This window comes from Bos mutus, chromosome 1, assembly GCF_027580195.1.
Source record: "Bos mutus isolate GX-2022 chromosome 1, NWIPB_WYAK_1.1, whole genome shotgun sequence".
Classification (NCBI taxonomy): Eukaryota; Metazoa; Chordata; class Mammalia; order Artiodactyla; family Bovidae; genus Bos; species Bos mutus.
Genome location: NC_091617.1, coordinates 77525146 through 77538488, shown reverse-complemented (window position 1 = coordinate 77538488; position 13343 = coordinate 77525146). Strand labels below are relative to the sequence as shown.

General features: G+C 42.3%; 1 protein-coding gene across 11 annotated transcripts in view; it reads left to right on the top strand.

Moving 5' to 3' along the window:
* Positions 1 to 13343, top strand: part of LPP (LIM domain containing preferred translocation partner in lipoma) — a 765001-nt gene that overhangs the window by 734374 nt on the left and 17284 nt on the right. For all 11 annotated transcript variants that reach the window (XM_070371859.1, XM_070371864.1, XM_070371863.1 and 8 more), the window contains 2 exons: positions 4953 to 5131; positions 11449 to 11569. In XM_070371859.1, the coding sequence (XP_070227960.1) occupies positions 4953 to 5131; positions 11449 to 11569 (300 nt within the window). The remainder of the gene's footprint in view (positions 1 to 4952; positions 5132 to 11448; positions 11570 to 13343) is intronic.

Here is a 13343-nt window from a genome sequence, read left to right as displayed (position 1 = left end):
TAGCTTCAGGGAAAGACAATTTTGCACAGTTATCTTAACTCCAGAGTTCTCCATGAAACCATCAGAAACCTTTATTATAACTGCATCGTAGTTCAATTCCTCCCTCTCTCCAGAGGCTGCCTGTTCTTTCCCATAGGTATGAGCTCAAAGACACTCTTCAATAACTTCTTTTGTGTAAATCTCTGTTTCAGAAACTGTTTCCTAGGAAACTCAACCTATGACTATGGCTCCCTACCAGGAGAGCGGGGTGGCCACTGTTTGGTCATGGAGGTTGACATAAACCTTTAAATCAAGGACATTATTATATTCAGTGTCATAGAAGAAGCATAATACAATCCAATAGGAGTAAAAGTGACTTCTTTTTCTTGGAGTATAACAAAGGGAGAATTAGGAAAGATTTTGCAGAAGAGGTAACATTGGAGCTTAACTTTGGAGAATGAGTAAGTATTCTCTAGACAAGGAAGAATGTGAGTAGTCTGGGCTTGTAAAAAAACACAGCTATTAAAGATGTGGCAGGGAGCTCAGTGTGGCAGCTAGCAGGTGGGGCCCATGGGAAAGAGCAGTAGAGATAGGTCATGAGGCCCTCTACTCATTTTTAAGGGCCTTAGGCTGGAGTGTTCTCTTCCTTCCTAACTCCTATCTGTCAAACTCAGTGCCCCTGCTTCACAGACAAGATGCAATTTGAGTAGATACTGAGACACCCATCTTCTGCTTGTTTGCTTGAAGACTTGTTATTTCTTTTTATCTTTTATTAAATACAATTTAATTTATTAACCATTTCATTTTATGGGCTTCCCTAGTGGTTCAGATGATAATCAGCTGGCAATGCAGGAGACCCCAGGTTTGATCCCTGGGTTGGGACGATCCCCTGAAAAAGAGAATGACTACCCACTCCAGTATTCTTGCCTGGAAAATTCTATGGATTGAAGAGCCTGACGGGCTACAGTCTATGAGGTGACAAAGAGTCGGGCATGACTGACCAACAAACATTTCATTTTAACCTAATTTAGAAAAATTTCATATTTCTATAAAATGTGTATCTTTTAGTCTGACTTTAAAATAACCTTCTATAAGAAGACACAAAGATCTTCTTTTGTCATGCTTAAAATTCTACCTTTAGTAACTTCTGGAATTCCAAGTGGTAAGGTAAAGTAAAGGTTAGAGAGTCCAGGTTTCTGACACACGAACCCTTGTTTCAAGCCTCGGATGAAGGGTCATTCAGTTGTTGTTAGTATATCTCTAGTAATGGAAATATTGACCTATACCTGTATTTGTTAATACTGATATATCAGGGCTTCTCTGGTGGCCCAGATGGTAAAGAATCTGCCTGTAATGCGAGAGGGCTGGATTTGATTTCTGGGTTGGAAAGATCCCCTGGAGGAGGGCATGGCAACCCACTCCAGTATTCTTGCCTGGATAATCACCATGGACAGAGGAGCCTGGTGGCCTACAGTCCATGGAGTTGCCAAGAATCAGACATGACTGAGTGGCTATACTGATATATCACAGACTAATAAAACTGCAGAGCTGAAATTAGTCACTGTTTTGCAGATAAGAAAACCAAGGTCTAGGGAGGAAAAATCATTTATCTAAGGTCATACAGTAGATGTTGACAAATCCAGAGGGACAATTCATCTTCTTCATCCAGCAACTTTGTTTCTCTGTGACCACAGAATTAACTCATCAGATCCCTATCTGAATTATTGGGAGTCAGGAACCTGGGGTACCAGCCATCCTCTACTCCTAATTGTTTCCATGACTCAGGTCCCAGCTGTGTCAGTCTTCCAGGTCTGTTTTCTCACCTGTGCAATCAGAGGCCTGGACCAGAGGAGCTCCCAGAGTCCTCCTCCCATTTATACAGTCTAGCCTTTCTCTAAGAGAAGATACGTCTAAAGGTCCTAGTGGACCAGTTGGAGACTGAGAGACAAATACAGTAAAGGGAACTGGCTCAAGAAGGTTCGTATGTCCTCAACCATTTGCCAATCCAAGCTTCTAGTCAGATACATTCTTGGAGCTTTTATTTTGTGATTTGGGGGCATTTTACTGCAGTCTCACTTGAGGAATATTTTACACTTTCTTTTGTAGCAGAAATGTTCCGATTACCTGCCCTTTAAACTTGGGCCATAAAGTCTTTCCTTAGAAACTGACTCAACTTTATATGTTGCTGCTGGTTTTGAATAAATGGGCTGAATCTTGCAGCCAAGCCTCAATGCAAACAAAAACATTTTCTGGTCAAGCATTTTCTGGTTTGTTCAACTCCATTACAGGGTTGGCTTTAAAAAAGAAAAAGTTAAAACCCACAGAAGAGCAAAACACAAACCCTGGGAAGACAGTTTCCAGCCACATTAACTCAGATCACCAGGGTAGAAAAGAACCAGGGCCTTCATTGTCCAGACCATCGTCATCTCCAGACTCTCATCTTATGTTCTTCTGCTATTTTAATTTCACCACTTCAAAATGGGGGGAAAATAGGTTAATAGTTTCCATGAGTTTAGACTGTGACCAGAGGCATACTAAGCAATTTCAGAATCTTCAGCAACCACAGCTTGGAGAAGAGAATGGTGGTGGATTTGCCGTCCTCTGGATTCCAGAGTTTAGGGGACTCGGGCCAGCACTGTGATGCCAGAGTGGGATGTAAACAATATTCCTTGCTTCATTCTTTTAGCATATGTTCATCCTAGGATTCTTTTTATTCCAGGTAGTATGCTGGGTGAAAAAGTGAAAGTGTTAGTTGCTCAGTCATGCCTGACTCTTTGCGATCCCATGAACTGTAGTCTGCCAGGCTTCTCTGTCCATGGAATTCTCCAGGCAAAAATACTGGAGTGGGTTGCCATTTCCTTCTCCAGGGGATCTTCCCAATTCAGGGATTGAACCTGGGTCTCCTGCATTGCAGGCAGATTTTTTGCCATCTGAGCCACCAGGGAAAAAGCATGGGACAAACATTCTTAAGACATAATCCCTGCCCTTAAAGAATCACAGTATAGTATAGGAAATACCCATATGTGCAAATAATTGTAATACAGTGAATACTGTAAGTGATATAAGCAACATGAATTACGTGCTTAGGAAAGGGAAAGAAAAAAACAGTTTATTCCAACTGAAGTTACTGAAGAAGGCTTGCCTGGGGAGATGCCTTCTGGTCCATACCTTGACAGGTCAAAACAGCAAATTGTGATTCCTTCTAGGCATGACAATGCTCAGAAGTATGGAAGTTTCTCATTGGTTTGAGCAGGAGTAGCAGTCTGAAACATTAGGGAAATCTGAGCCTAAAACAGGAGATTGCCTGTCAGGTGAGGAACTAGTTCTTTTCACAGTGAGGAGCCATAGACGTTTTTCTGGCAGGAAAGCTACTTAATCACATCTGTATTTTAGAAAGGAAACTGAAAGTCAGTATGAGGACAGGCAAGTGTTACAGGAGGAGAGATGGAAACCAGAAGCCCGTCAGGCACTGTCCCTCTACTTGTCACCAGCACATGGTTATCTGCCAACAGACGTGCCTTGCCTCATGCCCGTTTAAAAGTTCCAGTGGTAAGAGGGAAATATTTCTTCTCCATTTCCACATCCCTTCCAGTTTTGCAGTTTTCTAATCAGATCCCTATCCCAGGTTTATTCTAGATTGTAAACTCATGGAGTCAGTCCAAACATCTCAGTTAGAATATGCATATTACATGTGAAACTCTGTTGTCTGGTAAGAAAGCATACAATTCTAGGCAAGGATGGAAAGTTAACAACTAATTTTATCAGTCTTTCTGAGTCCTGACTCAATAAATGATATCCATTTTAAAAGGGTAGGAGGATTTATTTTTAAAGTTGAATATATTTTTAAAGCCAAATAAATTTGACTTTCTTATTTCATTTCTCAAAAGAGAAACCCTCTAGGTTCAACAAACCCTCTAGACTCAAAACCTTCTAGGTTCAACATTTCTATCAAGAATTCACAACACTAAATATGGAGATGGTGTTTGAATCAAGGGTTTAAATGATCAAAACATCATTGATTTTACTGACCTCTCATTGGGTTCTATAACCAGCATGCTGTCTGCGAGTCTGGGTCATCAGAGAGACCACTCTAAAACATTAAGGTTCTGAGTGGTCCTGGTAAGATTTTGATGATTAATCAAGTTTTAGAAGTAATAGAGAAGTATTCTTCCAGTGGAGAACCCAGATTGTGTAGTTCAGAGGTCAGCCAACTATATGCTAAGTCACTTCAGTCGTGTCTGACTGTTTGCAACCCTATGGACTGCAGCCTGCCAGGCTCCTCTGTCCATGGGATTCTCAGGTGAGAATACTGGAGTGGGTTGCCCTCCTCCAGGGGATCTTCCCAATCCAAGGATTGAACCTGCACCTCTTAGGTCTCCTTCATTGGCAGTCGGGTTCTTTACCAGTAGCGCCACTTGGGAAGCTCAACTATAGCCATGGCCAAATCCAGCTTGCTTTTGTAAGTAAAGTTTTATTAGAACACAGTCATGATCATTTACTTACACATTGTCTGTGGCTGCCTTCCTGCCACAACAGCAAAATTGAGTTGTTGTACAAAGCCAGAGGGCTTCCCTTGTGGCTCAGTGTGTCTTCTGCCAGTGCAGGAGACACAGGTTCAATCCTCGAGCCAGGAAGATCCCGTGGAGGAGGGTGTGGCAACCCACACCAGTGTTCTTGCCTGGGAAATCCCATGGACAGAGGAACTTGGAGAGCTACAGTCCATAGGATCTTAATGAGTTGGACAGACTTTAGTGACTAATACACAAAACACATCTGCATGGCCTTAGAAGAGCTACTTGATCCATCTGTTTCATGCTCTCTCTGTAATAAACACTCTGCCTTTCTCCAAATACTATGTGAAAGCACATGAGCCCATATGTTCTGGAACACTGCTTGTCATGCTCTAAGTTACTATGTAAGTGGAGCTCCTTACATCCCAGCTTAACATTGGCATTTTTTCTTTTCCTCCCTAGAATACCCTGGAGCAATGCAGCGTTTGCTCCAAGCCCATCATGGAGCGGATTCTCCGAGCCACAGGGAAGGCTTATCATCCTCACTGCTTTACCTGTGTGATGTGCCACCGCAGCCTGGATGGGATCCCATTCACCGTGGACGCTGGTGGCCTCATCCACTGCATTGAGGACTTCCACAAGTAGGTGATCTACTCTCCCTTCTGCTGCCTGATGGTCCTCTTGGGGTCTGGTCTTACTGCCTGGCATATGGGCTACTCTTCTCTCTCCAAGCTATAGAATCTCCGGATTTGGTGGGACCTTAGAAAGAAGTTATTTATTCCCTCCTCCAATGCAGAAAGTGATATCAAGTAATCCGTGTGGTCCTCCAGTGTGGCCTCTGCTTCAAAGCTTCCCTTGGGCTTATCCATCACATGTTTGTGTCACCTTAATTGTAAGAAAGTTGAGTCAGCCACAGAACATATTACTGAAGAGCCAGGATCACAGAGTAGCTCTCCCTGGCCTAAACGTGAACAAGCTGTGAGCCAGTGGACAAATTGCCCAGTTTTATGTGAGCTCTTCAGTTTGTTCAGTTAGACCAGACCAGTTTCCCATCCAAGACAGCCTAGGGTTCTCTCTAGAGCCATGTCTTTTCCACTCTGCACATAGGAAGTTATAGGGGGAGAACATTTGAATTATTGAGAGAACAATTCAGCCCCTCTTGCTAAAGGAAGACTCTTGCATATTTGGAGGTGGTTTTATGCCATTATCAACATATGCATACCCTCCCCTAAGCTCTTAGCCCAGGTCCTCTTCCTCAGGATATTTTCTAATCTTTTGAGAACAATTAGAAAGTAGAACCTCAAGATCAAGACTAGAAAAATATATCCCCACTTCCCCACTTCTCTCCTTTGTAGAGTCCTCTTTTATGATAGCCGTAGTGGTCATGAAAATTGTATAGCTTTGTATTTTGCTTATTCTTATTTGACCAATTTGTTGGTTGATCACATTTGTTGCATATTCCCAGGAACGGTATGACAGCTTTAGGTGTGGTTTATAAATGGCAGACACGGAAGTTTTGTCCAGCAAACACAAGAATCATCTGAGGCTTGCAAAGAGATGAATTTGTATGGCTTGCCAGTTTGGGTTCTATTGCCTTCCAAATATACAGTCTTGTGGGTTAATTTTCATTGCTCTGTTGTCAACAACCAGGAGGTACTTGCCACAAGCAGCCTGGGGACCTGAGATTCATATTTTGAAAAAAGAATTTTCTGACCACTTTCCAAGTAGCAGAGAAAGTGAAAACCTCACCAAAAGATGTGAGGCTGAATGAATTAAAAAAAAAATAATAATAATGCAGAGGCAGGAATTCTCAACCTGAATTAGACAAGGAAGGGCTGGCTCACTTTGAAAGGGCAGTCACAGCATAAACTGTACTTCATGTTATTGATATTTTTAGCTTCTAATTACACATAAAAAAAAAAAAACTTGCATCTATTTAAGGGAAGTGAAAAGATACCAGCGGGAAGTGTATTTCTGTCACTGCTTCTCTCCTTTCTTAGATTCACTCTAATCCAAGAAAGACTGATAGATATAATCAGAGCACACATGTTTCTGTTGCTGGAGAAGACTGATATGTTACACCCTCAATTAAAACAGGAAGTCAATTCTGACAAATGTAGGTTTATATCTATGCCGTTTATCTTTCATTTCGAGGAGTGGGGAGCATAATTAGAGACTTGTGACTGGTGACGTGTGTGTGGGTCTGAACACTCCAGGAAGGCACACTTGAGCAATTAAAAGGGATAAAGAATCCACAACCCCCAATGGTCCCTACCATCGCTAATTCAATGGGAAGTTAAAATGCAAACTATTCAAAATGTTGTCTCCATGATCGGCAGGTATGCAGGGGGAGAAGCTTTTTGCTCTTTTCCCCATTTCCAAAAAGAAAAATAAAAGATATATTTTAAAGGACTCTGTTTCTGGTTCTTGAAAGACTGGAACAGAAAGCAGCTATAAGTCCAACCCAGGGTAGACATTGCATGGCTAAGGCAAGTGGGTTACAGAGAGGAGATGCAGCTGCCTTCTGCAGATACTTGGTCATTCTGAACAGATCTCCCATTTGTGAGCTTCTAGGAAATGCCTCACTCCAGTACTCTTGCCTGGAAAATCCCATGGATGGAGGACCCTGGTGGGCTGCAGTCCATGGGGTCGCTAAGAGTCGGACACGACTGAGCGACTTCACTTTGATTTTCACTTTCACGCATTAGAGAAGGAAATGGCAACCCACTCCAGTGTTCTTGCCTGGAGAATCCCAGGGACGGGGGAGCCTCATGGGCTGCCGTCTATGGGGTCAAACAGAGTCGGACACGACTGAAGTGACTTAGCAGCAGCAGCAGCAGGAAATGCTTTTCCATTTCAATTCAACCACATCTATGAAGAGCCCTCTATGTGCCTATCACTGTGCTAAGTGCTAAAGGAAAGAAATTGCATAAGTAGAAATTCGTAGAGAGAAGCCCAGATCAGCAAGGAGTTTGACAGGAGGAAGGAAGAGAAGAAGTGCAGGTAATGTGTGAGATCAGGCAAAAAAGACTATGAAAGTGATGAGGTGAGGCACAGGCAAGGGTTTGAGCTGTCAAGGCCAGAAGAGATTACTGGGGCCTGAGTGGGCTTCTGGAAGCAGAGTGTTTTAAATGGGAAATGCAGCTTACTGAGCGAAGGAACAGCTCAGGCATTAAAGAAGGGCACAGAGTGAAGAATGGCTTCTCTGCACTCAAGGAAGCTCTGTTTGGCTGTAGCCAGAGCAGCCTGGGAGAAGAAGCTGAGATGCAGGAGGCCCAGGAGAAGGGGTTTATCTCCCCTGCCTAGAATCCTGTCCTTTACACTGGTGCTTCCCAAACTTGAGCGTGCTTACAGTCACAGATCTCGTTAAACTGCAAAGTTTAGTTCCGGAGATCTGGAGTGGGGGCCTAAGATTCTGCATTTCTGACCAGCTCCCAGGTGGTCTTCGACTGCACTCTGAGTAACAAGCTTCTGAAATGCTATTTTTAAAGCCTTGCTAATGGGCCATCCCCTTCATAAGCACCTTCAGTCGGCATTGGCCCAAATCCCCCATCCTGTTAGGCAGAAACTCTTTCCCATGTGTCATTTCAGATGACTGCTCAAACTAGTTTCCTGGCAGACTGCCTGTATCCCACCCTCACCCCCAATACACACCCATACACACCACACACACACAAACACACACAGACTTACTTTCCCATTTCACCTAAATGGCCATCTTTCAAGGCCCAACCCAATTATCATCTAGTGAAAATTCCATGGACAGAGAAGCCTAGCAGGCTACAGTCAATGGGGTTGCAAAGAGTCAGACATGGCTGAGCACAGCACACACAAAGAAGCTTCCTCTGATCTCAAACTCTCCCTAGCTCCATGTTTGAATTTAGATCTCTTTCTCTATGTTTTATAGTTTTGTAAATCCACTATAGATAGCACTTAACATAGCTGATTAGTGATTAAAAAAATGCACATGCACAATTTTACAGTAACCCCTTTAAATCATTTTTGCAGTATGATAGGATATGCATGGGATTCCCTGGTGGCTCAGACGGTAAAGTGTCTGCCCACAACGCAGGAGACCCAAGTTCGATCCCTAGGTTGGGAAGATCCCCTGGAGAAGGAAATGACAACCCACTCCAGTACACATATATGTTAACAGAACAAATACAGAAATATATAGAGGTCCCTCACCAGTCTGACTGCTGGAGTCTTAGTTTATTTCTGTATTCCCAGTTCCAAGACAGTGGGCTCAGAAAAGCAGATTTATTTAAATCACTCTTTCATTGTGTTGAGCTTTTATTCCACTGTCCGATCTTTCTGATCAGGGATGTTACATGCATCTGTTTGTTTAATCAGCGTCCATTTGTGGATTGCTAGAAATGTGCCAGGACCCAGTAAATAAGAGACCGTCCTTCTCTGAGCTTTGGCTCCCATGGCTGTATAGCAGAAATGATAAAAAAAAAAAAAAAAAAGTATTTCTTCATGTTTTCTATCAGTAAAAAAATAAGATCAAGTATATAGAGTTCTTAACAAGACTTGGCATACAATAAGTACACAATTAATGGTAGCTATTTTAACCATCAGAAGTGTTTTTTATCAAATTAATTTTATTATTATTGTCTGCTTAGTGAGCCAAGTTTTTAAATAGACCACCTGGGAGTTTTCCGAGTCCTTAAAATGCTGTCCAGGGAACACCATGGGGACTGTGGAAGCCACTTCCAGTCTCTATCCTTTACCTTTTCCCATCTAATGAGGCTAGTTGGTAAGAAAGAATCATTACTCAGCAAGAATACTGTTCATACTTTCCAAAGAGGAAAGACCTTGAGGTTGAACATAAAGGCCTAAGCAATATCTTTTTATGCAGAATATAGCAAATACTTCATTCCATTAAATACTGTCTGACTTTCTATCTTCAGCACCAGTCACAAGTTATTTCTAGAAACTCAGAAATAAAGCAAATCTTGTTCTTTGGAAGCTCACAGTTTTGAGGTCTCCAAAGATATCCAAATAATTACTACTAAAATAGGCAAACTCAATGAAAGATATTTTATCCTCAAGGAGTAAGTAATCCTATTTGAGGACATTGGGGAAGGCTCACAGATAAAGTGATAGGCTAGACACACTTCTGACCTCAAAGTTTATGGTCCCAGTAGGTTTGGGGAAAGGAGATTTTGCAGCTGATTCCAGAAGCCTGCTTATTTCACTACTGATGACCCAGATTCAAAAATAATCAGGTAGTCCAAAGCAGTTTTTTTTTGCCACTGAGTATTAACTTCTTGCATAAAATGCCAATTATAACAACTCTGATTACTCCTGCAGTTGTACCATGATCCTTTTAATTTTTCTTTCATAGCAATCAATTGATCTGCTGCTTAATTCATATTTATTTAGATTGCAGCCATACAGATGCCTTTTGGGTGCTGCCAGGCAAATTAATATGTACATATAGAGTATAATGTATGTAAAAATGCTTTGACAACCATAAAGTGCTCTGCAAAGTGTTAGATTACTATCATTATTTCTTTTTAAGTCTCTCTACAAATAGATAAAATTTAACATCATTAATCTTAAAAGCGTTGCCATGAAAAAACTGAGTTGCACGGTCTTTCTTTCTTTTTCAATCTTTTCAGTTATCTGTGTCCATTGCAAATCATGTCTCATTTCACACCTTCATAAATGGCACACCTAATTTCTAGAAGATACAAATGGATGCATGGCCTGTATTTGCAGCCTATTGATCTGTTATAAGAAAAAAAAAATGTTATGCCCATTAGCCATATAAGGAATATTAAGAGTTAGGGAATATTAAAAGTTACTGCTACTGCTAAGCCACTTCAGTCGTGTCCGACTCTGTGCAACCCCATAGACAGCAGCCCACCAGGCTCTGCCGTCCCTGGGATTCTCCAGGCAAGAATAGTGGAGTGGGTTGCCATTTCCTTCCCCAATGCATGAAAGTGAGAAGTGAAAGTGAAGTCGCTCAGTCGTGTCCGACTCTTAGCGACCCCATGGACTGCAGCCCACCAGGCTCCGCCATCCATGGGATTTTCCAGGCAAGAGAACTGGAGTGGGGTGCCATTGCCTTCTCCTATTAAAAGTTAGGATATATTAAAATTTCTCACCAATAGTTGACCTCAAAATCATGTGTATGTATATCAATATATATACACATACATACATATATGGGGCTTCCCTCGTGGCTCAGCTCATAAAGAATCTGCCTGCAATGTGGGAGACCTGGGTTTGATCCCTGGGTTGTGAAGATCCCTGGAGAAGGGAAAGGCAGGCTACCCACTCCAGTATTCTGGCCTGAAGAATTCCATGGACTGTATAGTCCTCAGAGTCATAAAGAGTCGGACACAAGTGAATGACTTTCACTTTCACACACTTATGTATGTATATATATATACATATATGTGTATATATATATATATATATACACACAATTCTAAGAAAAACGCTCTAATAATTTGGAGTGAGGCAAACTTACCACCCTCAGGAAATTTGGGTAGAGCCCAGTAAGCACATACAAAGTCTAGAAGCAAAAGTCAGAAACAAGTAGGGGCTGCCAAGACCTTCATTCTTCCCTCTGCTTGATCCAGCCCAGGATTTGTATTTGCAATCTTTCCACAGGTGAATGCCATGCCACATGCTGAATGGCCTGTGTGAATTGCATCGGGCCACTCAGTGTGTGTTATGCAGACGCAGTTCACACACTCATCTCCCACTTCCCCAAATATCACAATATTTATGATTTAGAAGAACCTTAACAGTCATTGAGTATAAATCCCCTATTTTAGCTAAGGAAGGAGACCCAGGGAAGGAAGGTGACTTGCTCAAGGTCACACGAGGTGATAGACCAGATGTCCTGGCTCTTGGTTTGCACCTTTTCTTTTCTCTTGTTTTCACTTCTTTGTCAGTGCTTAAGTTCAGTATCTAACCAGAACTATCTCTCCTCTTTCAGGAAATTTGCTCCCCGCTGTTCTGTGTGCAAGGAGCCTATCATGCCTGCCCCTGGCCAGGAGGAGACTGTCCGGATTGTGGCTCTGGATCGTGATTTCCATGTTCACTGCTACCGGTGTGAGGTCTGTGGTCAGCGCCCCACCCCCTGCCAGGCCATCAGAGCCAGATTTTTATAAATATCACAATTATAAAATCTAAGAGAGCCCTTAATGCCTGTGTTCATTCAACTTGGGTTTTACAGGAGACCTGTGACCCCAGTTGGAAGTGACAAGAGATTTCTTGCCCGAGGGCCATGTCATCATGTATATAGCAAAGGGCAGCAAGTCTTTCTCCTCTAATCTGGGTATCAAAAGGACACCACATTCAGAAAATGACTTCAAAGGATTTTTTTATCCTAGTCCTATGACTTGCCCAGGGCCTCTCTTTTGAAGCAGCTTTCTTGTTTTCTACCAGACCTTCTGAGTGCAGCAGTTAGCAGCTCCCCCTTCTATCTGCAAGAGATAATATGAACTATCTTATTACCACCTCCTCATGACATTGGCTCGTCTAGTCCCATGAGATTTTCCCAAGACATGGGCGGTGGGGCTGGCAGAGCTGCCCCTAGCCTCTAGGACTGCAGTAATTCCGTCTACCACCTGAGCTGTAGCTGACCACCCAGTTTATGCAGTGTGCTTTGTTCGCTCCTGCAGCCCCAGTTGCATGCCTCTCTCTGGCCTTAATATGAGCAAAGAAAATAAAAAAACGTCCAGCTTTTACACTAGGTGTTATGACTAAAGAGCAATAAAAATGTCTAGCCTTAGAATTGACCTGAATTGTAAGTGTGGAAAACCTAGAGTTCACTTTGCAGTTGGAGAAACTGAGGTTCAATGGAGGCAGGCTTCCCACTATTTCTAGACACACTTGCTCTATGTGCCAACAGGCTTTGACTTTTCATGGTTTTGTTGTTTGTTCTAAGAGTGGTGTGAGATGTACCTTTTCTCCTCCCAGATGAAATGATAGCAGTACAAAATAAATTTGTGCTGCACATGTGTCTTAGAATCAAGACTGTAGAACGGGAGGAACACTGAATTAAAAGGAGGCAGACCTCCATCACCCCGGACAAATCACTTCCCTCTCCACAGCTCACTTCCCCACGTGTAAAACAGGCTTGTTCTGGATGCCCCAGTATTGGCTCCTTTGGTTCTAAGATTCAAGGTGCTAACAGTTGAGTTTCAACACTGCAGTCGACTCTGGGGTCTTTAGGGTGCCCAGGTAACGGTTAATGTTAGGTCATTAAAGGCTTAAAACCATGTCATTTATGTAATTTCTTTCTCTTTATTATGATCAAAAGGTTCTGTTTAATTCCATCACTCAGTTTCCCCAAATGTCTCTAGATCTCCAGAATATCTGCTTGTTCATTCATAAGGCTGGCCTTCTTGGGAAGAATAACTATAGGGGCCATTGCTGCTGCTGCTGCTCCTGCTGTTGTGTTCTGGATGATACCCTTTTTGAATTTACATTTCATTATTTGTCAAATTCAAATAGGAACTTCAGTGACCCCCCCCCTTGCTGTTATAGAAGACAGCAGAGGTGAGGCGCACAGCAGTCGTGACCTTCTAGAAGAGTTTCTACCACAGTTAGCAAGGGCACACACCACAAGATGAAATACTATATTTTTCTTTTCCGAAGAAATTTCTGTTTCCTCTAAAGGTGAAGGTCAGCATTTAACTGTCATATAACACTTTTCAAAATGGATGCTCAGGTACTATTAACAGTAGTATAATTCTTTACAGTTATATGGCTCTTGGCATTTTTTTCAAAGTATAGTCATATCCATTTTCCTCTTTGATCCTCCTAACATCTCAGTGAGGTAGGAATTGTGGGAATAATTTTCAGAGTGGCTGTTGGCCTTGCCTG